The sequence below is a fragment of the Fulmarus glacialis genome, unplaced genomic scaffold (genome assembly GCF_000690835.1).
Source record: "Fulmarus glacialis isolate BGI_N327 unplaced genomic scaffold, ASM69083v1 scaffold4751, whole genome shotgun sequence".
Taxonomy (NCBI): domain Eukaryota; kingdom Metazoa; phylum Chordata; class Aves; order Procellariiformes; family Procellariidae; genus Fulmarus; species Fulmarus glacialis.
In genome coordinates, this window is record NW_009190751.1 from 34,025 (window position 1) to 60,298 (window position 26,274).

Consider the following 26,274-nt stretch of genomic DNA (forward strand, 5'->3'; position numbering starts at 1 on the left):
AAAAGCAAGAGTGCCTGCTGAGTTTCCCTACCCGCTTGTGCCAACTTTCTCTTCTCCTCCAGCTTCAAAACGTGTGTTCTCTTTCTTGAGTGCCAGAGAGGAGAAGAAAGGTCCCCCTCTGCCAAACAAGTAGCGTTCAGCACTCCTCTGCCTTCCGTTGCTCTCCTTAGAGGTGGGAAGCCTTGAGCAAAGAGGCGGCTGTGCGGATGACCTGCTGCCTCCGCCTCGGGCAGGCGCGGTGCCGCTCGGGCCGGGCGAGCGGTGCAGCACCCTTGGCAACTGGCAGCAGTGGCAGAGGCTTGGGGCAGCCTGCTGCTACTCTGGTGACTGACGGGATCCTGGCGATTGCCCTGTCCAACTTTTTAATGGTGGCACACCCCAGAAATGGAGGGGAACGGTGGAATTTGAAGGGCTTTATTAAATAGCAGCAGCTTCCCTGGGACAGAGCGGGAGGGGAAGAGGGAAGCGCTAGGTCAATAACCAGGGCTTTGCAGAGCAGAGGCTTTTAGCAAAAAGTTTTCCTACCCCTCCAGGGCAGGTACAAATTAACTGTCTAGCTCAGCGCTTACGTGTTGTGCCCTGGGCCCTCTTCTTCCCACGTAAGTACAGCAGCTTGACGGTGAGGAAGAGATCATTGGGAAAGATTCCTTGAGGCTGTTGATTGTCACGCAGCCTCTCCTGGCTCTCTGCCATGCGTAAATATTTAGTTTAATACCTAAGTGGTGGCTGTGACAGGTGCTACAGTACTGATGTGCCAGCACTGACAAGTTGGAGGGGGAGCAGCAGCAGTGGACTTGAGGCGGCCTTTGCACTCCACATGCAGCTTGTTTGCTGAACACTTTGAGGGCCTGTTTTTTTCTTTTCCTCATGCCTTACAGCCCTGCGTTCTCTGAGCCACCTTCTCCCCTGCTGAATGCGACGTTGAAGAAGTGGCTGTGAAGTGATGAAATGAGCTTTAGGGAGCTCAGTAGATGATGTACGTGCCCACTCCTGTTCGAGGAGGATGGAAAAGGCACACCAAAGAGATAAGTAGTTGCTTTTAGTGCGGCCTTTGAAAATAGAGAAGTGCAGACGTACATTACTCAACCAAATCTTTCCCCACACTTCATGGTTACAGGGATGTAGAATGGAAGCCACTGGCTGTTTCTTTAGTATTGCTTTCCCTTTGTATGAGAGTTGCCTTTTGTGTGGAAGCTTAGCTACCTAGGCAGTTTTCGTGTTTCTAGAGGAAGACTTTTTATCTTGCTGACATCCTCTGAACTCAGAGGAGAGATGAGGTCCCTGAAATGACAGAATACTTCTGGAATCTCCTGTGAAGTGTGGGGAGATCACCGGAGACAGGGTTTTCTACAAATGTAAGCACAGGTCAAGCAGCTGTTGTGTGTAATCCATGCTGGGTTGTGTGGCCCTAAAGGGAAGGGGTAGGACCTTTCTTGCCTACTGAAATGACATTTATGTGTTTATGTTTTTGCCAAGAAGGGAACAGCTTGCTATATTTACATTGCCTGTTTGGGCCTAAGCTTCCGTAGGGATGTTCTGAAGCTCCCACTCCTCAGTATTGCCTGTTTGGGCTTAAGCTTCCATAGGGATGTTCTGAAGCTCCCACTCCTCAGACTTCACAGTGTTTATAGTTAGAAAAACATACCATTCAAAACTCTGTTTCAGAACAGCATCTGGAAACAAATGCAAATGCCAACTTCATAAAATGCTGAGTCGCCACATCTAATGGTGTGGCTATGTATTATTGAATTAGTAGTGTAGTGATGCTAAGAGCAAGTTTGACATTGGTTATGGTGAAGAGCCTGGAAGCTTTCTGTGACTGCTGGCAGTGATTATGGGCTGATAAAGTGTGATGCAATATGATATCTGTCCTAAATGAAGATGGCACCCTATTAAAAATAAACTCTCTGGAGGCTGTGGTAGAGTTTGGTGGACACCTTAAAGATTAGTGGACTTTTACGACAGTGGTTCTAAACTGGTTCCTGAACTCTTGGCAATCAACATGGCTGTTACACGTGGCCTGCAACGAGTCTGTGGACCAGCCCTAGTGAAAGGGAACTAGTGAATTATCAACTTTATGCATCTGTATTGCTAGTTTTAAGAGTGTTTGAGGGTCGGCAGCAATCTCTTGACCTAGAAGCTGGAGAATTGTGTTAGTGTAGGATTCCTGTAATAACCTGAATATTATTCCCTGAAGTTCAGAACTACAAAGCACGGACAATCCCACTGGCAGAGAGGTGTGGTCACTCTGTGGTATGTTTTCAGGTTGAAATATCTCAGTAACTTTTTATAAGATTTAGCAATGGAAACAAAAAGACAACAGAAAAAAATCTGAAAGGAATTAGCTGTGATCTATGGACAATAATGCTTCCCGGCAGGCTTCTGACCTTCTTTGAAGAGAGGGACCTGCCGATGTTGAAGGAACTTTAGTTTTTTTCCCACTCTGTGGATAGAGTAGGGGGTCTTGCTAATGGATGCAATTGCAACAGCCAGTCTGTATGACTGCATCAGATTGATTAGCTGGGTTCTGGTTACTGCTGCGAGTGGTGATTATGCCAGTACAGCTGCTTTCTCTTTTTATGTACTAATTACCACACGCACAGATGTCATCACCCTTAACACTGCATGGAGTTGTCCCATTAGCGTGGGAGTGGGAAGCAGCAGGGGAGGGGAGCTCTTCGGCGTGACAAGCTGTTATAGAAGTGAATGGAGTGGAGTGATGAAGCAACTATTCTTACGCAGAATTTTTAAGCCATCTTGTCTTTGAGATTCTGCCCTCAGCCAACATTTTTGCAGGTTGTCAGAACCGGACCCGTGTCCTCGGCAGCACTTTCCATGGGGTGCTATTTACTGCAAAGCACCTGGACGCTGAGCTGTAGCTAGCAGATCCCCCCACTTGACATGGCTGGTTGCGGAGCCTGTGGGACAACGTCTCTGCAAACTGACCTGCCAGCGCAGGAGAGCTTGCGGCTAGCCCAGGGAGGAGGGAGGCAGCTTCTCTAGCTGTGATACCTTGCACAGCCATTCTCAGGAGAAGAGAAACCGTTTGTTTCTGACTTGCCAAAGAAGGATATGATGGAAAACCCTTGCAGTTCTTGAGAATTTGGAATGCTTATTTTATGAATTTATGCTCGTAGCTCTGGCGGACCCCTCCCTTTCCCCTCCTTCCTCCTCCTCCTCCTCAAAATCCAGTCTCCCCATCTCAGAGTGCACCTGCACAGCCATTCTCAGGAGAAGAGAAACCGTTTGTTTCTGACTTGCCAAAGAAGGATATGATGGAAAACCCTTGCAGTTCTTGAGAATTTGGAATGCTTATTTTATGAATTTATGCTCGTAGCTCTGGCGGACCCCTCCCTTTCCCCTCCTTCCTCCTCCTCCTCCTCAAAATCCAGTCTCCCCATCTCAGAGTGCACCATAATCTCCATGGTAACAGGTGCTACCATCGTACATCTGATTTTCCCCCCCCCCCGCTTCTTTTTCTCCCCCTGCGCCCCCGCCCCCAGCAAGCAAGGCGGGGAGGGAACGGGGCAGACACGACAGAGATGGGTAAGAGCTAGCTAAGCCCCTAAGGGGCTGTTCCTTCCATCCAAACACCGAGCTTCTCTGAATACACTAACTGCTGAGTGATAGCCAGGGCAAAGAGTGACCAGCTTCTGTCATAGAGAGAAGTCCTTAAGGACGTTCTCTCCTCTAATGTGGCCTCCTCAGAGGAGAGGTTAATGTGTTACTGATGATGGGAAATACTGTAGCTATCGTTTTGCTCTGACTGAGTTTTTTTGTGTTACGATGGTCAAGATGAATGTTCTAGGTGCTAGCTATTGGAGGGCATACAGTTAACTGGTCTCTGGCTCAGACTTCTCAAGTTCAATTGTCAACCAGACAAGATGTGGGGTGCGCAGTAGAGCTACGGAGAAAAACAGGTACGTAAGCTGTCGTCCTGAGCCCCAGTGTTATGCTAGCTGATGAGTCCTACCCTAATGAATTCTAATTATTACTTCAGGCCACCTCAGCAGTGCAGTAGTGGTTGATCTGCATTCCCATCTACCTTTATCCTGTTGTTCCAGCACATCCTCATTCCCTTCCCTGCTTCCTGGTCCAGCACCATCCCCTTTTCTGAGGAGTCTGGAAGAAAGGTTTTGTGATGGATGGGTGGTTGCCCACCAGAAAATCTAATGAAAACATATCTTTCGCTTGGGACTTATCCCATTGAAAATCTAGATTCAAAGTCTGTGTTACCTGCAGTGATTACAGGTTTAAATCCTGGGTAAATTTCTGCAGAAATTCTGTTAATGGTTTGGACTTGTAAATGCAATCTTCTGTCCTACCCTTCTGAAGCCATGATGGAACATGCTCTGATGGCCCAGTCCACTGAAGCAGCTTGTCCCTGTCTATTCCTGGTAGCCAAACCGGCTCATTACCCCTCTTTCCACTTCCCATGCCTTTGTTTTTACGATCTACATGCGTCATATTTTCTGGCTAAATGGAATGTTGTCAGTATACCCAGTTCTTGTTGCTGGATGGCAGGGTGCAGGAAAGCATTGTGCTGTACAAGACATTAGCTTCTTGGAGTAGAAGGAGAATGTCTGCGTAGGTATAATCTGTTCTGCTTCATCGTTCTTGCTTTTCAAGCTCATACGCTTCAGAAACCAAGCTAGTACAGACGAGGAAGCAGAGCTTGCTATTGGTCCTTCATGTGCACAGGGGTTTTGTTCACCTGCATTAATGCAGCATTTGGGAGGGACTGGCTTGCAGCCGTGCTAACTGCCTGCAGTCTTAGCAGCTCTTCAGCTTCTTACCTTACTGTAGGTAAAATGGATGGTGTTGGAATGGGACCCGAACGGAGGGATTTGTTACTTGCGTACTTGTGTTATTCTCATAATCTCTGGATTTTGATTTTCCTTTGTGCACTGTTGGTGTGGGGGTTGGTCAAACTCTGAAACATTTTCAGGAGGCTGTTTAAATGTTTAAAAAAGGAAAGAATTGTGTATTATTTTTGCATGAAGTTTGGTTTGCTTAATAGAAACAATAAACTTCTGATGCTGAAAGGCCATGTACTTGCCAGTGTCCTGTTCCACCCTAGTGAGTTAAGATGAGAGGTGAAGGCCAGAAGAGTCCCAGTTGTCCTGCTGTCTAATGGCTGTAACACTTGTCCCCATCACTTTGTTTAATTAGTTTGAATAGAAGGACTGTGCAGCCCACTGAGCGACATGCAGATTCTCCTGGGGTCAGAATTTCTTCTGCTCTGCTGCTGTGTGCCAGTCAATCTATTAAACACTTAGGGGCACATGTATCTGCGTTTCTAGCAGCTGCTTACTCTCGCTGCTGGATTAGTCGTTTCTTGCAACATCCTGTAAAGTGACATGTCTCCTTGGCCAGCTGCGCCGCTGCAGGGAGATTGAACGTTTGTTTGAGCCTCCGTGGCTCTCCTGCCTTGTATTGTCCTGTCGAGTAACCTCCTGTTATTGTTTCAGAGAGTTTTCAACGTTCTGTACCCAATGCCTGCCGACCAGAGAAGACATGTCAGCATAAACTCTGCTCGCTGGCTGCCTGAGCCAGGCCTGGGATTAGCATACGGCACCAACAAAGGGGACCTGGTGATTTGCCGACCAGAGTAAGTGGTTGCTTTTCGTGGAGTTATAACTGCTTTGGCCATTCTGTTCTAGGGCAGTGGGGATAAGATGGCTTTTCACTGCCTGGGGCATTGTGCTTGAGGGACCCAAAAAACCCAACTCCTGTTTGGACTGCCAAAGTGTTTACCCAAGTCTCTTACAATCAGTGTTTGTTTTGCCGATTATAAACTTCTGAGGCTGTTTGAAGTGCATCTCATTAGCTCTTTTTATTTCCCATATCTTTCTAGGCTTTCTGGATCCTTTGTTTCACATATGCCTAGTGCAGTGTCTTTCAGCCTCTCTGGATTTACGGCTTTCTAAAACTTTCCAATGAGAACAGCAAATTTGAGCTGTTAGTGATATGCTTGCTTTCCTCAGCTTTCATGGACCCGTTGGAGTTCATCAGCCAGGTTGAAAGCTGCTAACCTAGACTTATCAAATACTTAGAGTATTCAAGCATGAGATTCTATGAACTGCCAAGATTTTTGTCATGATTATGAGCAAGCCAGTGAATTGTTTTGGTGCTCACCTGAAAGCCCAATGATGTCACGTGTAGACTTTAGCTCTTTTTTATTTATACAGTGCCACGAAGGGTGTAACTGTCCCTTTGTAAACTTGCAATTAAACGCAAGCTAATCTAGATGTGGTGTGACACAGATGATGACTGAGCATCTGAGCAGTGAAACATGTATTGCTTTCAGTGTTCTTGGGGAGTCTCTGCACCATACTTTGTTGAGACCCTTTTCTCCATTGTGTTGTGCAAGTGCTTTTGGAGCAGCGTTTCTTTTGTGCTGCAGGAATACTTCAGGGATTTCTCTGCTTCGGTTATTTTCTGGTACTAAACTACCTTGGTATTCTTTCGGGTTATGCTTCACATGTTGAAGTTCCTTGTAACTTAAAAGCTGGCAGCTAGAAACTTACAGCACTGCTGGTGATCTTACTGCATGCATGTGGACTCCATCTGTTGTGCATGAGATCAGGCATGTGGTGCTTGAGGAGAGTCATATGGTCAGTGTAGAACCACTCTCTTAAATCAGAATAAATATATACAGTTGTAATAGTGACTAATTCAGTATAGCCTTCTGGTGAAATCTGTGGTTGGAATTCAGATTGGACCAATTTCTGTAGTACAGAATGCCAGCGTGCTTCAAACAGCCCTCTTGTTCTCTTGAACATAATCTTTCATCAAGGCCTTATTTATACATGAAGTTCTACAAGATATTATTATGGAATAAGCTATGATCACTCTCTTGCAGGATAAGTGGCTTTCTTCAAGAATAGTTGCTGTACTTTCTAAGCAGAAGAATTATTCAGGAATAATGGCTCTCTTCTGAAACTCTAGAGAGTTATTCTAAGTTATTTTCAGGACAGAGAAGTGATAAGATCTAGTCTACTGACTATGGCTCATGAGATGAACTTGGAGAACCCAGGGAAATGAAGTCTCCCTGAGGGTGGATGCTTTGATTGAATGCTGCACTTGGTCTGGCTGTCCTAGCTTGCCACACCCCACCTCAGGTATCCATTCTGGTGCTTGCGGTAGCCCCAGGCTAAGTGGCATGTCTCTTATTGGCACCTCACTAATTAAAGACACAACAGGAACACTTTCATGGTATGTTATGGAAGCACTGTCAGTCCTTCTGCAGCATCTCTGTGAAACCTTCTTAGCTCACTGTGTTGCTAGGGCACTCTTCTATCTCCTTCCTTCTAACCCAGCAACAATCATGCACAATTCCAACAAAAATAAACTTTTTGTATATGAACATGAAACAAGGTGGCTGTAGAGGTGGGAGATTTATTGGTGGTTTGACAGAAATGCTTCAACAGGTTTCCTGCTGGTGGATTGGAGTTGTCTGGTGATTATTGCAGACCTCACATTGACTGGTGGGTTCTTTTTGGAGCAGGACACCTCATATGTTCTGTTCTTAACTGCACCATTTTATAGACCAACAACAGCCAGAGTGACTTAAAAACGTCTGCATGAAGGTGTAGATGTTCACGGAGCTGAACAATTTGCATTGAGGCTCTAACATCAGAACACACGAATGAGTGAGGCTTTATCAGTAGAAATGGCTTGCAGCTGTGATGTCTACCCCAAATCTACTTGGAAGATCCTCAGAGAAAGGAAGAATCACAATATGTAGATGCCATCTCAGTAGTTCTTGGCTTAATAGACTTGGTTTGAGGTTGGCATATCTGTTGACTTTAACTTGAGAAGTGAGGGAGAAAGATGAAAAATATTTGTGTTGTTTCCATTCACAGTAATACAGAGGAAGAGAAATATTAAATAAAGAATTCGGCGATTGATAGAGTACTATATGGGGATAGCCTAGCAAACAGCAGGGATCAAGAAAATACTAAACACTGTGCTGCTGAAAACACCCCCACTGTTCTAATTTGGCAAAGAAAACTGGTCAGTAGCAAACAACTGAGATGGTTGTAATTCCCTGGGTCTTTATTCCCACGTACAATGGAGGCATTTGAAGCCAAGTACTACAGGGATCACATAAATAGGTTGGAATAGCAGCTGTGCCTCAAATACAGGATTTGAAAAGCATGTGCTTAGGGAAAATGAGATGAGTAGACTGGAAGTACAAGCTGACCAAAAAAAAGGCGTAACTTGAAGCTTCATGGGCTCATAATGACAGGCTATGCAAGTAGTCCTTCCAGAGTTCTAAAGAAACAGTAATTAAAATCAAACATTTTGGGCTATATTGCTAAGTTGGGGTAGCACTGATGGCAGTTTTTCTTGCAAGTGGAAATGGGGAAGGTTATGTTGGCAATCCATAATGTGAACTCGGTGCACAGATTTATGGGGTATGTTTTGAAGAGAAAGAAAATTAAAACCATGGAAGGTGGGATCGAATGCATTGTGATTTGACTAAGGTGGAGTGTAGCAGGTTGGATACCTGTCCTTGAGAATTTGCTGTATTTATTTTTAATTAAAGAGTCAGCTAAGGACTTGCTCCAGGTCTAATACCTCTGCATTTTAGTAAGGCAGTTCCCGTGTTGGCACTACAGTGAATCTAGTTAGTTTGTAAAGAATTAGGATTAGAAAAGATCTGGTAAAGAGGAGATGAAGGCCTGGCTAAAGGAAAGAATACAACATGATTGAGAGCTGGACTGTGTTACAGAAGAGGTCATTGATGGATGTCTTTAAGAACCTGTTCTGGGGCTGGTTATTAATACTGTTTACACTAATGCCTTGTAAGGGTGTGCTGAATAAATTTGCAGAGGATGTGACATTAGCCTTGTCATTGAAGAGAAAGATCAGAGTATTGCACAAGAACTGGATTGCCTTGAAAGTGACTGGAGCTATAGAAATGAGATAGAATTTAATAGTACAAAGTGCACTTAGTGACTAATAACACTGAGCTCAGTAGTTAAAATGACAGAGGAGAAGAAAGACCTGAGGTTTTAGTTGATCATAGATGATTGAGCCATCAATACACGAGGCTGTAAAAACAACTTTATTTCTAGGATGAGACACAAGATGCTTAACAGCAGAGATAGCAAAATGTTACTATCACTGTAGAAGAAACTAGATACGTAAGCTGGAACAGTTTAGAATTCGCATATCTGTGTTCAGAACTGCCTTTGAACTGGTACAGTAGTTTGAGAAGAGCTGCTGGTGGAGCCAGTGGAGCATTTTTATCTAAGAAAACCTGCAGCTTGCGGTCTTTAGCAGTGCTAAAAAGGAGGGCTAAGGAGGGGGTTGTACAGCCTTCCATAAATCTCCAGGAAAGGAGAACTATTTAAAAATATGTATTTTTTAATTAGAGAACAAAGAGGCATAAATTGACTATGACTAGGTTGTGGCTGCAAACTAGAGAAAGGTGGTTAACCAGCTGGTTTCTGCAATAGCCTGTACGTTGGTTGGGTGGATGCAAAAGGCTTAGCTCTTTGGAGATGCAGCTTGGCTGGTTTGCAGAGACAGGGGTGTGACTCGAAAACTTGTGACTGCGGGTGGGACTGCTGAGCCGTGAGGCACTTTTTCAGTTTTTTGAAGCCAAGGTCCATGTCTAAACAGGTGTTGACAAGTTGGCTCTCAGGGCTGTTGTGCTGTCGGGAGGTGAGGTGGTGACAGCAGTGTTCATCCACACTTGGAAATGCACCTAATGGGCCTGAAAGAAGCCTGTAAGAGTCTGTAATTTGTGAGCCGGTACAGTAGCTATGAGGATAGAATAAATGTTTTTATTAGCCAAAGAGATAACCCCTAGCAGGGTTGCATTCTGGTGAGTAAAGGAAGGAAAGGACATTGTGTACCCGCTTCCTTAAGTTTCAGGGTGACACCCAGCTTACTAAACTGTGATATTGAAAAGTACCAATTTACTCTGCTTTTTATGTGATTAAATTGGAAGAAACTTTTAACGTAAAGTCAGGAAAGTTCCTCCTTTCCCAAACACTCAAAGGCTGACCAACTTAACGTTGTTTACTAATATGTTAGTTTGAACATGCAATATTAGATACAGGCTTGTACTGAAAACCCAGATATCCCAACTGTCAGTGAATGAATACTATTCCGAGTAAGGATAACGAATAGCAAAGGTGGTGGAGCTAGTGTTCAGCAGTGTTTGCTTCTCCTTCATATGTTCTTTTCTTTTGCTTGTTTAGCTGCTGGTTTCACTTGCAAATAAACAAACTATCCATCTTAGAGCAGGTCTCTATGACCTGTTTAAAACTTTGTCTACTTAAAAACTGCTGAATTACTGTCCTTTTGAGGAATGGTCTGTGTGAAAGAACCCAGGGGACTGGGTTCCTGTGGACAGGAATCCAGCTTTTGGAAACAATTTCCTCTGTAAGTGACCAACAGGTCAAGCAATTTACTTTTCACGAGTCTGATCTTTCATTTTTGTTTGAAAAAATCATCGGCCACCATGTAAGAGAAGGAGTCTCTGGGGGAAGGTTCATGGAAGTGGCCATTGGGGACAGAGCACAAAGTGCAGGAAGCTGATGTGAAGAAAGGCATCTGCAAGTCCTGAAGATGTATAGAGTAATGAATGGAATTGAGTAGATCATAGGCAGTGTAAGTGTCTTTTGGGGATGCTTCATTCTTGGCTTGTTGCTTTTTAACCAACTGCAGTGTGACAGGCTGGAGCTAGGGTATTCACGTCGGTGGTTCACAGGCGAGTCCTGCTTATAAGAGAGTTTTGGCCCTCAAATGTGGATTGGAAACGGGTTGCAGTCTGTATGAGGTTGTTACAACCTGTTCCTTTTTTGAGGGTCCTGTAGTTCACTCTTGTCATGGTTCAGTGTGTAGATGGTTGCCAACTGATGGACTGGCATACATATTAGATCATGAATGTGCTATCTGCTTGCACATGGCTTCACATTACCACATGGTGGTCTGTGCTTTCTGGATGTAAGATGAGTTTATGTTCAGTCCAGAAGTGTGGTATTGAAAGGCTCTGAGGCTGCCACGTTTTAAAGGGTGGGCACCGTTGAACTAAATCAAGACACTAAATTAATGACACTAATGTTCATTGGGAGAGCTGTGCCGCCTGAAAACAGGAATCCCTCTCGGCACACCACTTGAGGTAGTGTACTCCACTTAGCAAATGAAGTGAACTACCGTGTACTACTCACTCTGGCCTGGAGGTCTGTCACGGGAGGTGGTACAGAGCAGTTTGAATTCCCCCCACCCCTCTACTATCCTGCTGCACGCTGACTTTTCTGTGCGGCTGCTAGTGCTTTTTTAGCCTCCCCTTTAGCGCTTCTCCCCCACCACATGCTGCCTGACGTCCTTTGTAACTGTGACCAGTGCGAATGCTCGCTAAAGTTTTGTACATCTCTCTTGGCTCTGCGTAGTTCAAGGTTTGATTCAGTTCCCGAATCTTTGGTTTTTGCAGCATGGAATGAAATCTACAGTGTCTTGTACAGTAGAAACACCTCTACTGAATTAAAAAGGAATTTGTTTTTTAGTGCTCATAACCTTTCCTATCCTGTCACATCCTAACTAGAGCTTTCCCATTCAGAAACACCCCTGGTGGGGCTTCTCAAATATTAATTGTCTTGTAAAACACAAACAGGTGAGACCGAAAGTGAGGAGGAGCAGACTGCATGCTGCTTATTGCCCTTTGCTGGCTTCTCGTGTGGAGGACTGCCATGGGAGGAAGACAGGGGGTCCACATATCGGTTCTTCCTCATTTCATCTTGAGTGCCCCTCCGTGCTCAGGAGCAGGTTCTGGAAGGGCTCAGTGCTCACGTGCTTTTGAAAATACTCATCCAAAAACCTCAGTGTTATGAAAAAACTTTCAAAACCAAGCACTCAAAGCACCTTGTCTAGGGCTAGCTATGTAGTGCAGGCATCCACAAGAGAGGAAGGATTTCTTCAGCAGGCAGAGCCTCTGGTGATGGAGTTAAAATACCCCCTGAACATGTATCTGGTTCAGAGGCAGCATCCCTTGGAATTCTGTCATTGGGAAGTAGGTGTGGAGAGTCTCAAATTGATTCAGTGCTATGCAGTGTGCATATTTTAATTCTTTGTGGCGAGATCTGCCTCTAACGTGAAAATATTCTGGGAAAATTCTCTTCGTGATAAATTCCTATGCTTTGCAGAGGATCATTGCAATTGTCTGTCTGTGCCAATCCAGTTTTTTTTTTTTTCCCTCTGAGAATTGCGTATCCTCTCAAGTAGTAACGGGGACAATGTGTCTGCATCTAGTTACCAGCGCTGGTAAAGAGATGGTGATCTATCCAGCTGCCTGGCGCGTCGTGTCTCTCTGCCGGCTGACTCCATTCGTCAGGCTCTTCAGCCTCTAGCAATGATGCCCCTCAGCAGCATTAAGCCCTGGTGCATTGTTTGCCTTTTAAGAAGAGCTTCTGGAGGATGGAGTAAACAAAGAGGCAGAAGGAGGAGCTGTCTTCCGCTGTGTGTAACCGAGGGATGTTAGCAACCCTGCACAGGGAATGTTTTCACAACCGTTAACTGGAGATACTGGTTATATCTGAGTCCTCCCTGCAAATGGCTTTTGAAAGGCAGCATCTGCACAGTGGCCTTTGACCACGGCCGAGTAGGTTAATGCATGTCCTGGACTTTTGCTGCCTGTTAACCACAAGATACATTGAATTTTCTAAAAAAGATGATTTTGATTGATAAAAGGACTGAAAAGGGGGGAAGATGGCCAATTTTGCACTAAAGATGCATCCTGAAAGCTGATATTTGGATTTTGTTATTCATGCACTTAAGAAAAAACGGAAATGAATTATTTCCAAATTGTGCAGGGAAGCCTAGGTATCCCAAGTGCCAAGAGGCTCAGACATTGCAGATGCAAGAAGAGTAGAGTGGTAATATGGAGGCTTGAAACAGTATCTCCATTCTGATATTGTTTTTTATTCCATTTCTATTTCCGTTTCTGCATGTGAATTTCATATCCAGGATGAATGATGGCATTAGGTGGAAGATGCCCTCATAAAATTCCACTTAATATGTCTCTGAATCCTAGACATGAATTTTGAGAGCTGCTTTAAGTCTTCAGCTATTAGTAAGTTCATTTCCTTCACCCAATTCTTCAAGATGTGCTGAAGCACTGACTAGTTAGTGACATTTATTTTCCACCATGAGAAAGGGAAGTTGGTACAGAGCTCAGTGTTAAAGAAACTTAACCTGCTACTTACCAGTTTGTGTACTATGTCACTGGGCTTCTGCAGGTCCTTACTGGTTCTCGGATTGGGTAGCAATCTTTCTAAGAGCATGGCCACATACTAAGAACAGTTACCAAATGCTTCACTTATATCTATTCAGATCACACCTGCTGCCTTTTCTTCCTTTACTTTTTTCTAATTCTATCTACAAAAGCAATTAAATTTCATGCAAGCAATTATTTGACTTGCTGCCTACTGCATGTGGCTCACTCTTTCATTGTTTTCATATATCTTCTTTTTTCTCTTTGTTATATTACTGTCTTTAAGGATAAAAGTTACGCTTAGGAGAGAGTAATTGTCAATTTGAGTATGGCTTTCTTTTTGAAGAATGCTGCTAAGTTGGCTTTTGTGGCCTTTTGTCACTTCCTCAGTTTTTTGTAACTTACTAACTTTTTTGAGCCATTCACACCTGATTTTTAACTTTTTTTTTTTTTTAATGAGTGCAACTAGCTGCTATGTCTGGCTTCTTTTCTTACTCCCTAATTGCCTAAGTACCCTTGGATATTTTTTAAGTGGAGACTTCAGAGAGAAAATTCAGTATCTTGTCCACTTCGAGTCATCATTGATTTTTGTCCTGAGCCTCACTGATGAAGAGACCTTTTTTCATTCTAGTACCATTTTCCTCATGTTTATTTTTAGAATGTCTTTTCCCTCTTTGGCAGCACCAGTCCATCCTGCTTTCTTATAACCTTTCTTTTCTCTGCAAGTCTATACTAGACCTTCCTTGTTTGGTTGTTTACTCCCTTGGCTTTCCAATAAGATCATCTTTCATTTTCCAGTCTTTGATCCAGTTTATTTGTGGAGTTTTATTTGTTGTCCCTTATGCCGGTGTTTTCTAGCAGGACTGTAGTGAATCCAGCTAGCAAATAAAAAGCCAACTTTTTCTTCATTTTCTTTTCCTTTTTTAAATCCTCAAGCTATCTGGTTCTGTAAATGGTCTCAACTCAATGTCTACAAACTGTGAGTAATTGGAGTAATAATTGTGGATTTGGGGGGGGTCCTTTTTTTTTTTTTTTTTGAGCAGGTTTCCCCTGTGTGCTAAACAGAACACTTTTTAGTTGGCTAATTTCAAAGCTGCTGAAGATTAAAAACTTGGCTTGCCCTGTGGATCTCATTGAGATTAGACCAAGCCAAGCTCTTGGTTCTGGAGCTTGGCAGCTCTGAGTGTGCACATTGCAATGTTCTGTTAAAAAAAAAACCAAAACATTTTCTATGCTTGCTAATTTTAAACGTTTATTTTGAAGTTGATTTCTCCCATTCTAAATGCATTTTCCTGGTTTAGTTTGTTGGCATAAGATCTACAAAACAAGCCTACTTCGAAGTTGCCTTTGAATCAACGTAAATGTTAGTTTCTGCTAAAACGCTAGTGAAAGTTCAAAGATGACTAAAGAGTGACTTTGGCGCTCAAGACTTGTAGCAGTTTAAGATGTTTAAGGCCTTAGAAGGCTTAAGCAATTTGCACTCCCCCAAAGACTCCTAACATCCTAAATTGTCTAAGCCACTGGAAGAGCTGATAGATCATAAACAGCTTAAGATACTCTGAGGGTTCAAAGCTTCTTTGGAGTATAGTCTGCCTGTAATCACTTTAAGCAATTAAGCCTTTAGGTTTTTAGAGGACTTTAAGCAAGTTATCCACCTTTAGAGCTTGGTTTAAGGGGATACCAAACTGAATTGTCCTTATTTAAGGAACTTAAAGCTCCGCATTCTGGAATCTGTTATTTACCTTCTAGAGAATCCCTACATGCTACTTGGTGTGGTTGGAGCCAGATAAGTGAGGGATACCATGGAATACTGGCAAGATTTTGAGTGAGAAGAAAACCAGTGAAAATTCAGGAAGTTCTTATTTGGTCTATTTCTGCCTTGTTTATTCCAGGCTGTTTGGCCTGGGTGGTATGCTCTTACTCACATAAACAGGCGTTTTTTTTTAATAGTGCTAAAACTACTGTGTCGTGCACTGTATGATACACAAAAATCTTACCAGTGTTGTAGGAGCAAATCTGGGTAGAGTGTTAGAAGTGCTTGTTTTCCTATCCAGGGAACTGCTGAGAGCGCCAAACTTTGCCTTGTACTGACAATACTGCTGCCTAACTAATCATGGGAGCCAGGGTTGGGCTTGCTGTGCTGATCATCACACGCCGGCAGAAGAGATAATGAGCTGCTGACAAGGATGCATCTGGAATCCGGCCGAGCTTTGCATTGCGTGAGATACCGTGTGCTGCTTCCCAAACCAGGACGATGGATTCCTGTTCCTTTGCATAGTGTCACTTTGCTCTCTGTAGCTCACTCTATATTTCCTTGATATAGTTTGAATGGTTTAAGAATGACAAGTTTATACAAAGCGAAGAAAGCACATCTTGGGGAATTCAAATCCGTTGTAAACTAACCTGGTTTTGTATGCTTGCTCTTAGTGATCCTGAATGGACAGTGTATTTGAGAAATCAGCTTTAAAGAGTAATTTCTTTCGTGGAGAAGGTAAACCTTGGCAGCATGAAAATCAGATATTCACCTAGCTGCATGCTGCACGGTGTCACTTTGCAGCTAGTCTTCTCCATGTTGGGCTTGCCACAATCTTCATTCTAGTAATGGGGTTGTGCTGATATTTTTAGATGGGATTGCAGGCAGCAATGTCTTAATCAAAATTTAATTCAGTGCTGTAGCAGACAAGTGTACTAGTGTTGAGCCTTTCCATATGGGCAGGATTTGAAGGAGGAGAGCAGTGCATTTGCCCATTGCTGCTACCTTCTTCAGTATTGGGGATGGCGTAAGTGAAAAGACAGTAAGTGCTATTTATGCCTTCCTGAACATGCATACCCTACTTGCAAATTATGGGGTTTTTTTGTCTTGCCGTCTTGCTCCTGAGCTGTATTGTTATGGTAGAGTTGGGGAACTTCTGTTTTAATCCCTCCTCCTCTTCATATCCCAATTTTGGATACGCCAGCTGGGGGGTTACCCAGATGTCTTAAGTTGGTTTGTGCTGACCTGTGCTTGGTTGATTTACTTTTGAAATACTGGTTAAGCCAATGCAGTAAATCGTATTTCAGCTTTTTTGACATGTATGAATATTTTTGTCATTAATTCCTAGAGCTTGGTCCTAGTTTCTTCAGGGCGACATATCTGAGCTGTGTAGGTAGTAATACCTCCATGCAGATGGAGAGGCTGTGCTGCCTAAGTTGTTGGTTCTTGGTACTTAACAGACTCCACTCTGAATCCTTATTCGACTTTCAGCAAAGCATGCAAGCCTGTGCCCTTCATCCTCTCCAAGCTCGTTAATAATGTGAGTGAGCTGGACACAAGCGTGAAGGAAAAGTCCATCTCGGAACAGATCCCTGCTGGGAAAGCCAGGCTGTGAGCAGCTCTGCATTTAATAAAGCTAATGGAAATTTCCAGGGAGGGCTTAGAGAGCTTAGTGACAGCCATAACAAGGAAGAAAATAAGAACTTGACTAAGTGGACTTCACTGTCCATGACTGACGCAGTGTGGAGAATTGCAATTTTTCACCCTGAAGCCCTGGGCAACCGATGTCCTCCTTACTGCATCCACATCCAAGTGGCAATGTGCTCCATGCTACACAGAGCTTCTACCTTATGCCTTGGAAAATGTAAAGTGCTTCCAGCATTTCTATGTCTAGAGTTTGATGGAGCAAAAGTTAAATGCTTACATTACCTGAAAAATATTCATTTCTCCAGTGTAAGCTCTGCTTCTGTGAAATGAATAGTCAGGCCTTGATTTGCAAATCTCCTGGGAAACATACTGTGAAAGGCTTGCTAATTTACAAAATTCAAGCAATATTTTGCAATGGGAGTTAAAAAATCTTTAGGCTTTCTAAAAAAGGAAGATTGCACTGTTTTAAATAGGTGTGGTTAAACCAGTGCAAATCTTTAAGTTTAATTGAAAATCTGATTTAAACCAAGGTAGTTGTGATTGTCACACACATCTTGTTTAAGGTGCGATTATGTGATCAAGTTTCTGATGCAGGCATGGTCTTAAAACTGGCACTTAACCCATACAATAGCAGCATTTCTTGATGAAATCTTTGCTTATTAAGAAGGGAAGTGATGATCTTCGTATAAAAGATCGTGCCCAACCAGTTCCCTCTGTTAAGTTCAGATATTTGCTTTCCTCACTGTACTTTGACACAGCCTGAAACATCTCGTCTGTAGCCTCAATCAATCATCCAGAGGCTGGAAGACCTAATGGGGAGCAAGCTGGTTATTGGTCTTAGGGCTGTGGAGAGGCAGATGTGGGTTCCAGGTCAGAGACGTGCAGATGCATGCAAAAGAGAACAAAAATCATGCTGAGGGCTTTATCGCTTGAAATCTTTTGCAAGAGGGTGGAGTAGGGTGAGTTGGTTAGCTGGTCAAGGGAAGAGTCTGCTGAAAGGTAGCAGTGAGGATGCTCGCTGCTGCAGTAGGGAGTGCCAGCTGTTTATTCCGAGCCACTTTTTTGGCCCTGCAGAGAGACTGGAATACCAGTGGTGTAGGTGGCTGTGGGGACCATGCCTGTACTTTGGGAAGCATGAATAAGTGTGGAAGGAGGGGAAGAAAAGCACGGGTCAGTTTAGTTCTCTTGTATAATAGCTGCAGATACCAAGCAAACTAGACTTTTACTGGAAATTTTGACTACCAGGTCAGAAAGTCTCGCTTGCCTGGGGAGTGTGCTACTTTGCAGACAGCAGAGTGTGACAGCTAAGTCTCAGTATATTAGGCAGGAGATGGAGCAGCCAGAGCTACTGGCACGGTTTTAGTGACAGGTTACCATCTGTCAATAAACTCTGAAGCCTTTGTAAATCAACTGCTCCCTGGCAGCTACTTTCATGGAGTATAATGCAGCGCAGGGCTAGCTCAGCACAAAAAAAAAAAAGAAGTGTGACTGATTACTTCCTGTAGACTCCATGCATGGTTTTGTTGACCTAATTTTCTCCAGCTTTCGCCCTTGGTCCCGACCTGGGGTGCTGTCACGCCAGCAGCCTAGCCCCAGGCCTCCAGCGCACGCAGCTCTCCCATTGCAGCACATCTGACCTGCAGCGTCCTCTAAGCTGGGGTTCTTGCCAGTTCTGCTGAGGCATCTCATTACAGGGACAATATCTTTTTATATGTATGTAAAACACCATGTTTGTGCCCGAGCCTTAACCAGCTACCAACTACTTGCCCTGAATCCTTCCTTCAGATTATGGGACTACCCTTAGTTCATGCTCTGAGACTGCCTGGGGTGTGATGCAAATCCAGCTCTTCAGAAGCAATTCCCTTCTGTCTGCACAGGACCTTTTTTTTTTTTTTTTTTAAATTTACTTGCCTTGTGGTGACCACTGCACAGCACTGTTAACTCTCCACCTACCACCATCAGTTGTCTGTAGTCCAGCAGCCACGTGGTGGTACACGGCACCGTTTCAAAACCCCCAGGCCAGCTCCCAGGGAGCTGGTGTGTCAGCATGGCGTGGCAAAACACTACAGAAAGTCTTTTCCATGGTAATACAGCCCATAGTGCTTCGGGAGGTGGGGACACAGCAGTAGGTGGGAGATCTCCGTACTGCCTTGGACTGCAGAGTGTGTGTCTGTCCTCTGACACTTCTGTATGGCACAGAGTAAGCTGGATTCGCTCTCATCCTCTTTGAGTCTAAGAGCTGTCGGGCCTTAGAAATAGTGGGAGATGCACTTACAGCGTTATGTTTATGGTGGTTTAGTTTCTGTGATTGCCCGTAGTCTTCAGCAATGATGTGATGATTAGCTACACGTTGTTAACCTTGCCTCTTCCTCTGAAGTGATTAGCCAGCCCTGGCTTTGCGTATCTTTTTGAGAAATACACTGTGAAAGGTTGCCAGAGCATTGGCTGTTCTGTTAAACTTACTGGCATTAGCTGTAAAATTAAAGTTTTGGACTTTTTGGACAAACACGTAGTTGATCCAGTCCAAATCCTTTTGTGGAAACTTGTTAAAATGTCCTCTACATCTGCCCTTGCTCCACAGTGACTGTCAGTGAGAGGGCTGTATAGAGATTTATTTCTAGGTAGAGTGAGAACCATTTGCAAAGAAATTAAACGTCAAATAAGAGCAGTGTTTTACTTAGTATTACCTAGTGCAGGAAATGCTGGCAGGCACCACAGACAGAATTGGCCTTCCCATTCCAATTCTTTGTTTAGTCACTTGGAGTTAGGGTAACCTGATTTTATACATACAGTTGTACGTCTTCATTTCCTGAAAATCTCTCTGCTCCTGTTGCTGTGCTTCAGTGCTAATATTGAATTGAAATGAATGGAATATTCCAGAGCAATCTGGGTAATACAGCGCTCCATGTTTGCAAGCCTGTTTACGGTGATGAGCCCTTTTGATGAAAATGTGAACTGAGCTAGACCTGCGGTTTCTATAGGGCAGGAATCAACACTGTCCTTCGTGTGGTGGGGGCGTAACGTGTGCAGGCTGGAATAGTGTCCTCTCATGCTAATATTTTTTCCTTCTTTGGTGTTTCAAGGGCCTTAAACTCTGGAGTTGAGTACCATTGGGACCAGCTGAATGAGAATGTCTTCGCTGTGCATTCCAGCAGCAGGAGCACTGAGCGGCCTGGGTGAGTCTCCTGGGTGTAGGTTAGAGAGACCTGACCCTTTCTGCTGCTTTCGTTACATCTGACAGCACCACTTCTTCTTCTTTGTTCCCTTAGCACTGGCAGCTTTAAATATGCCATTTTTCCCCCCTTTGAGACTGAGTTGGGTCACCTGGCCTGCTTCCAGCAGGTGACATTCAGTGCCCAAAAGTGCTGCCAGTGATAGTGAAGCACACGTGTCATCCATGGCCTCGGTAACATCTGTGAGCAAGCTGCGGGAGGAACATGTGGGGCTTCATGCATCAGAAACACCATGCGAAGTAAAATGGCCTTTGGAGGATAACTGCAGAACGGGTGGTTTCACAGAGATGAGTGCAAAACCATTGGGCAGTCAATGATTTTCATCCCTTTAGTTTCTGGTCATGGGACAGTTGTTTCTCAGCAATAAACTCTAAAAATAAAGCTAAATCCCTTGACAGCCCTATTGGCTGCTTCATCCAGTCTGTCCGGTGGTGCACACATTAGTTACTCTAAACACAAGGGTGATGCTGCAGTCTCTTGCTTCTTGCCCCAGTGACGAGTACTCCTGCGTAAGCTAGCTGTTCTCAGCAAGAGGGTGACAGTCTTGTTTCTGAATTGTGAGCTCCAGGATGCCAAGGAAGTTACGAGGTGGTGTACAGAGCAATGTCTGTGCTGTCCTACAGCCTTGGTCTGATTGAGGGTGAAAAATAAGCAGTAGAGATTCTTTACTCTGACATGTGAGTGGATATCGCCACTACTCTCATTTTTTGACAGCACATATCAGTCTTGCATGATGGGCTTAGGAGCAGCTTGAAGGCAGAAATACTGCTCAGGAATGAACTAGCTCAAAGAGAGAGCAAGAAAAGTGTGGCAGGTTTCAAAACCTTATGAAAAAAAGGTTGTGAATGAGGCAATCTTTCCTAGAATCTCTTTACCATTCCCAGCACTTACAGCCAGAGGTCGGTTTTGGAAGGAGCATCCAAGCATTGTCAAGATTCAGCTCTTGTAGCATCGTACACTTCAACTGTTCGATTCTGAGAAGCTAATGAGCTTTGAGGTGGTTCCTGTGTTTACTTCTGAGAACAGAGAATTTCTCTTGTCTGACTGGAACGGGCAGAAATGCCTGCTGGAGTGCATTCATGTGTGATGCTGACAAACTAGGAGGTCCAGAGGAGGGAAGGGATAGAGGCTGCTGGGAGTTAAAACCGCCCTGCCGACGTGCAGAGGGAGGTTGTGTGTGTGTTTATGGTCCTGTGCTGCGTGTCGTGTCGCCTATTCAACTCAGTGACCCCGAGACAGAGTTGTTCTGCAGGCTTAGTGATGCTGCAGGGATACCTATCTATGCCTGTCAGACACGCTGCTTCTGTGGAAGGGTGAGTGGACTATAAGACTATATATGGCTTAAAACTCAAGAGACCAGCCAGCTGCGGCTGGAGAGGGATGTCTCTGTGTGTGTGTGTGTAAATAAGTGCAGGTCAAATTCCCTCCAGCCCCATCTGCGTAGTGGCTTGCAGGTGCCTGGCTGGAGTGGAGGCAAGAAGAGGCTCAGGTGGATGCTTCAATCTTGCTGGGGCACATTGCCTCCAATGCTCCTGGTCTTATTTGTTTTTCTCTCTTTTCAGAACCAGCAGAGCCACATGGAGGACAGACAGGGACATGGGCCTGATGAATGCCATAGGCCTGCAACCCCGAAACCCCCCCACCTCTGTGACTTCGCAGGGTACCCAGACCTTGGCGCCTCAGCTGCAGAAAAAGGAGGTACAGGAGCAGGAATCCGCCTCTGCAGGGACTGGGGAAGGTAGGAGCTCAAGCAATGATTATCTGACAGAGCTTACCTGGTGAATGAAGAGTTTCCACATAGGTTCTACGTCCTATCAATGCGTTTGGACACTCCTGTTACCTCTTCAGCAAAGATTTCTCCAGCCTAATTTGCCTATAGCCAGGAGAGTGAATCCCTGTCCATATGAATAGAGAAGTTGTCTTTTTCACATGCTTTTAGAGGGCAAAATGAACTCTTCTTAACATCATTGTGTCTTTGTAGAATCAGCTGTACTGGCATCACTCCTCACAAATCTCCTGAACTCTAACCATCAGTAAGGCTGCAAACTGTTAAGAATTACCCTTTCTGCCTCTGTGTTAGAGTTTAGCTTGGTCCTTCAATCTTTGCATCTAAAACCTGTGCAGGCTTCACAAGCTCAGCATCTGGATACAAAATAAAATACTGGAAATCACTTCTCACAAAGCAGGTATGAGTATTTTGTTTAGTCTGATCGATGAAGGCTGTGATGAGCGTCCAGCTTAGCTATTTAAAAATTTCTCTAGTGTTTTCCAGTCCAGGAAGACTTACCAACATGTAAAGAGCTGGAAGCAGCTGATGTGCAATTCCTACATGATAATAAAGTCACTGATCTTTTGAAAGCATGATGATTTTGTCCAGGCTTCTTGTCTCTATACTGTAGCATGGTGCTTGAATCCAACTCTGAAGGCTTGGCTAGGAAGGAGTTGGGCTGTATGTACATTGGAAAGACAGAGAAAATCAAGGAGACAGTTTTGTTGGTTCATGATGAACCCACTTGGCTTTGGGAAGCAGCCCGTGACATGCCTGCTTGTGCCTGTATGCTTGCTTGTGCTCTGTCACTCTGAAAGATGCTTTTTGGCATGTGATTCTTCCACAGTTTCTGCTGTGCAGCATCCAGCATGTGTGATAAGGCTTTGTGTTTCTCTGATCTCAGCTCTTCTGTTCAAAGTTAAGTGGCAAATTCCTGACCTGTGGGGTTTCCCATCTGCTTATCTCAGCGGAGCTGAGATTAACCTCTTTGGAAGGTTAGTACAGTTGAGGGCGTGTGAATAAGGCTGGAATATAGGATGTCTGGACAAATTCTGAACTTGTGGGAACTGGTTCTTCCACTGAATGTGGTATGCAGACTGAGAACAGGGTACAGTGTGGGACCTTCTTGCATCAAGGCCATGATGGCTGATGCTGCAGGCTTGGGGGTCTTTGTCTGCTCTGTTAAACCAGAGGAGTTCTCCAGTGCTGCTTCTCTCTGCTGCTGTTCTGCAATCGTCTGAAGGTTTCATTATCTCATTCTTTCTAATTAAGCTTTCAATTTTCAGATCTAGATCAGGTTTTTAACTAGACCATTAATGAGATGGGGTAGGGTTGTCTTTTACCAGTGCCTTGGGCAAGGTATCTCTACAAAGAAGCAAAACATGTAGCATTTGGAAGAAAAGGAGTGTAGGTAACAAGCCTAAGACAGGCTTCTCTTGGTCTCCCTTTCTTGCTTGGAAGAAGATTGGTGGGTTCCACATCTGGTGTGATTTCTGGCTCAGATGCTGACTTATCACATGTCCCCTTGCAAGTGGCCTGCAAAATGTGCTGTCTCCTATATAAGAATCTTTAGAACAAAGGAGTTATTCCAGTATGGACGCGTGCACTGGAGATGAGCCGAGCAGTCTTACCCTGTAGTTGATCAGTTCTTATGCCAGTTGCATCCTCAGTGGAAATTCCTGTGCAAAAGCTCAAGAGCAGCTCAAAACAGGGAGCTGTCAAGCCATTAACTATTAGGAGCGTGTAGGATCCAAAAAACCAACTGCGGTCCATGATGGAGGAATAGTACAAAGACTTATCATGAAGCAGAAAGACAAATTTTCAGCTGCTGTTACCAACCCCTCAACCAGTTAGCCAGGGACTTGTGGAATCAGTGGTCTAGTTCATCCAATAATCTTTGTGCTTCACGTTACGCTTGAGCCCCATTGCGCTGCTTGTGGCGTTAAGGTTACCGTTCTTCCAGCATCATAAACTCTTGTGATGCTCCTTCAGTGTGTTCAGGCAGGCTAGATTAGATGCTGTGCTGCTTTTCTGATGGTTAAGTTGCCCACTGTATCTACCATAACTCTTTGCCTGTTGAAAGGGAAACAGTGTTTCCTAATAATAGCAGGATCTAAATGTCAGGAACACAAAGGAAAAAAAAAGGAAAAAATGTGCTACCACTAACTTGGTGTGTGACCTAGGGCAAATTATTAATCATCTACCAAATGGGAATAAATCTTCCCATAATACAGTACACCAGGGGCTGTGAAGATTAATTAGTGTTTTGTATGGGGCTTTGAAGATGTAAATCACTACGTAAAGGCTTAGCAGTATTATCAGCAGCAGAACGGATAAATCAGATGTGATTCTGAGTAATGTAAAGGAAAGTGGTTTAGTTATCACCGTGTCAGAAGGGAAAAAAAACCCCAAAACAAACCCAAAAAACCCCCTTGAATGTTTAAAAAAAAAAAAAAAAAAGAAGGAAAAAGAAAGGCTAGTGCTACCCCCAAGAGTGAGTTTCTGTCCTATGTCCTGTCAGCACCACTGCTGTGGGGAATTCTGGCTCAGGGCATTTCTTGCAGATATGTGCTTACTGTACAAAAAAAAAAAAAAAGTATGCAGAATTGCATCAGAAATCTAATTAAGCTCTGCGCGGGTATAAATAGTTTCCTTTTGCTTACTGTAAAAAAAAAAAAGTATGCAGAATTGCATCAGAAATCTAATTAAGCTCTGCGCGGGTATAAATAGTTTCCTTTTCTCATGCAAAGCTCTGCGGGGACTTTGCTGTTCTGATTATCTTTCTACCTCCTTTGGAGGAATGAGTATATGATGACTTTATTAGAAGTGAATCCCTCTAATGTCTGTATCTTTTTGTTTTGCAGCAGTTGATAGCTGCCTTGTGAACCCTGCTCCCAAGCCAGACATAAACCAAAGGAATTTAGAGCAGTTGAGAGAAAACTAGAGGAGGTACCAAGAAATGCCTAAAACAGTGTTTCAGCTGTCTCCTTTCTTTTAAGCCGACAGACGTAGTGGAAATAGTGATGGAGTTGTAACTTTGAGGCACTCTTAATTAGAAACAATCTGTTGGGAGTTACACTATGCTTTCCCTTGCAAATGGACAGGCATGATGGGGGAGGGATCTGTATTCAGCTGGCAAATTAAATCTCACTTAAAAACCAACAAAAATTGCTAATGAGATTTAACGGCCCAAAGCTTTAACCTTTAGCAATTGTTATTCCCAATCCAGACTGGGTCAGGCTGTGGCTGCCACTTGTTCAGGCTGCTGGATCTGTGGAGTAGGGTGCAAGTGGCAGTAACTGTCAGGGACTGCGACTGTGCAAAAGGTGCTGCAGGCTGAGGGAAAGGGACCTTTGCAGAGCTGCAGGACGCTTGTTTGATTGTCCACCCATGCTGTCCCCTGGCTATTGACAGTATATCAATGCATCTTTCAGGCAATCCGGTTGTTTAAAAAGAAAAAAATAACCCACACTCAAAAAAACTTGATGGAAATAGCTGAAAGGCAATTGTCATCTCAATTCCGATCATCTGCCTTGTCTTTGGGGCTTAAAATTCAGATAGCTAGCTCCGTGCTTCACTGTGCAAGTAGGCACGTGTTACGAACTACTGAAATTGTGGCCATCGGGAGACTGGCTGTCAGTGGATTGCTACTTTGCCTGTCTTTGGGGGAGTGAATACTGTCATGCCATATACAGGGGGTTTTTTTAACCTATTTGGTTGAAGTGTTTCTCACCAGCCAGTACAAATTCCTGTCGTGTCCAACTGCTTTCAGAGGTTGCAGCAGATACTTTTGAGAGGGAAAAGGGTTGTGAAATGAAGGCTTGGGTTTGTGGGATTCAGTCTGTTCAAACTGTTAGTAATGAAAAGATAGCACATGCAAGTGAAGCTTTCCTGGTATAAGCAAAGCATCCTGAAGATGCCTAAGGAGCACTTATAAACGGAGTCAGTGTGCCTGCATGTAATTTATTTAATCTGAGACATTAGGAATGTGTGTCTTAGGGGGCTGCATGGTCAGGAATACCCTGTCCCCAGCCGAGCCTCATGAATGCTAAAATGAAATATGTTGGTTTACGTTAGCTGAACACGTTCTTGCAATGCTGTTGTCAGATGTGATGTGATTTTTGTGTGATTAATTTGGAAATGGGAACCGGGACACCAGGGATCAGCTTCCAGATCTGCCTCTCATTCTCCCAGTAGAAACGTGGGTAGATCACTTAGCCTTTCATCTGCCTATCCATCTGTAAAATGTGTGTTATGTGTCCTATAGAACTGCAAATTTTGGTTTCTCTTTAAAGGCCTCTGAAAACCACTACCTAAAAAATAGAATCAGGTTCCAGAATCATGTACTACACAAGCCATTACAGCATGAGCTGCTCCAAGTACCTGGCTCTCTTGGGATTAAATTATGGGGGCTACTTTTAAACTCTCATTACAAAAGTACGTTTCACTCATACAAATCACCAAGGTGAGATATTGCTAAGAAATTTGTTACAAGTCAAAGCAGTTGTGTCTTTTCTGAGTTCTGTGGAGTTGTTTGGATTAGCTGCCTCAGAAATGAAGTGTGAACATGCTTCTGAGCTTGGTTGGGGAGAAAAGTAACTGGTAGTATTTCTTCTGGCACTAAGGGAGATGTGATTATTCA

The 26,274-nt window shown here is 44.0% G+C and overlaps 1 protein-coding gene across 1 annotated transcript in view; it reads left to right on the plus strand.

Moving 5' to 3' along the window:
* Positions 1–26,274, plus strand: part of LOC104083038 (activating molecule in BECN1-regulated autophagy protein 1-like) — a gene marked incomplete at its 5' end in the record, with an annotated part of 54,148 nt that overhangs the window by 22,478 nt on the left and 5,396 nt on the right. The window contains 3 exons of the mRNA XM_009586390.1: positions 5,472–5,611; positions 19,715–19,807; positions 21,427–21,602. Coding sequence (XP_009584685.1) covers positions 5,472–5,611; positions 19,715–19,807; positions 21,427–21,602 — 409 coding nt within the window. The remainder of the gene's footprint in view (positions 1–5,471; positions 5,612–19,714; positions 19,808–21,426; positions 21,603–26,274) is intronic.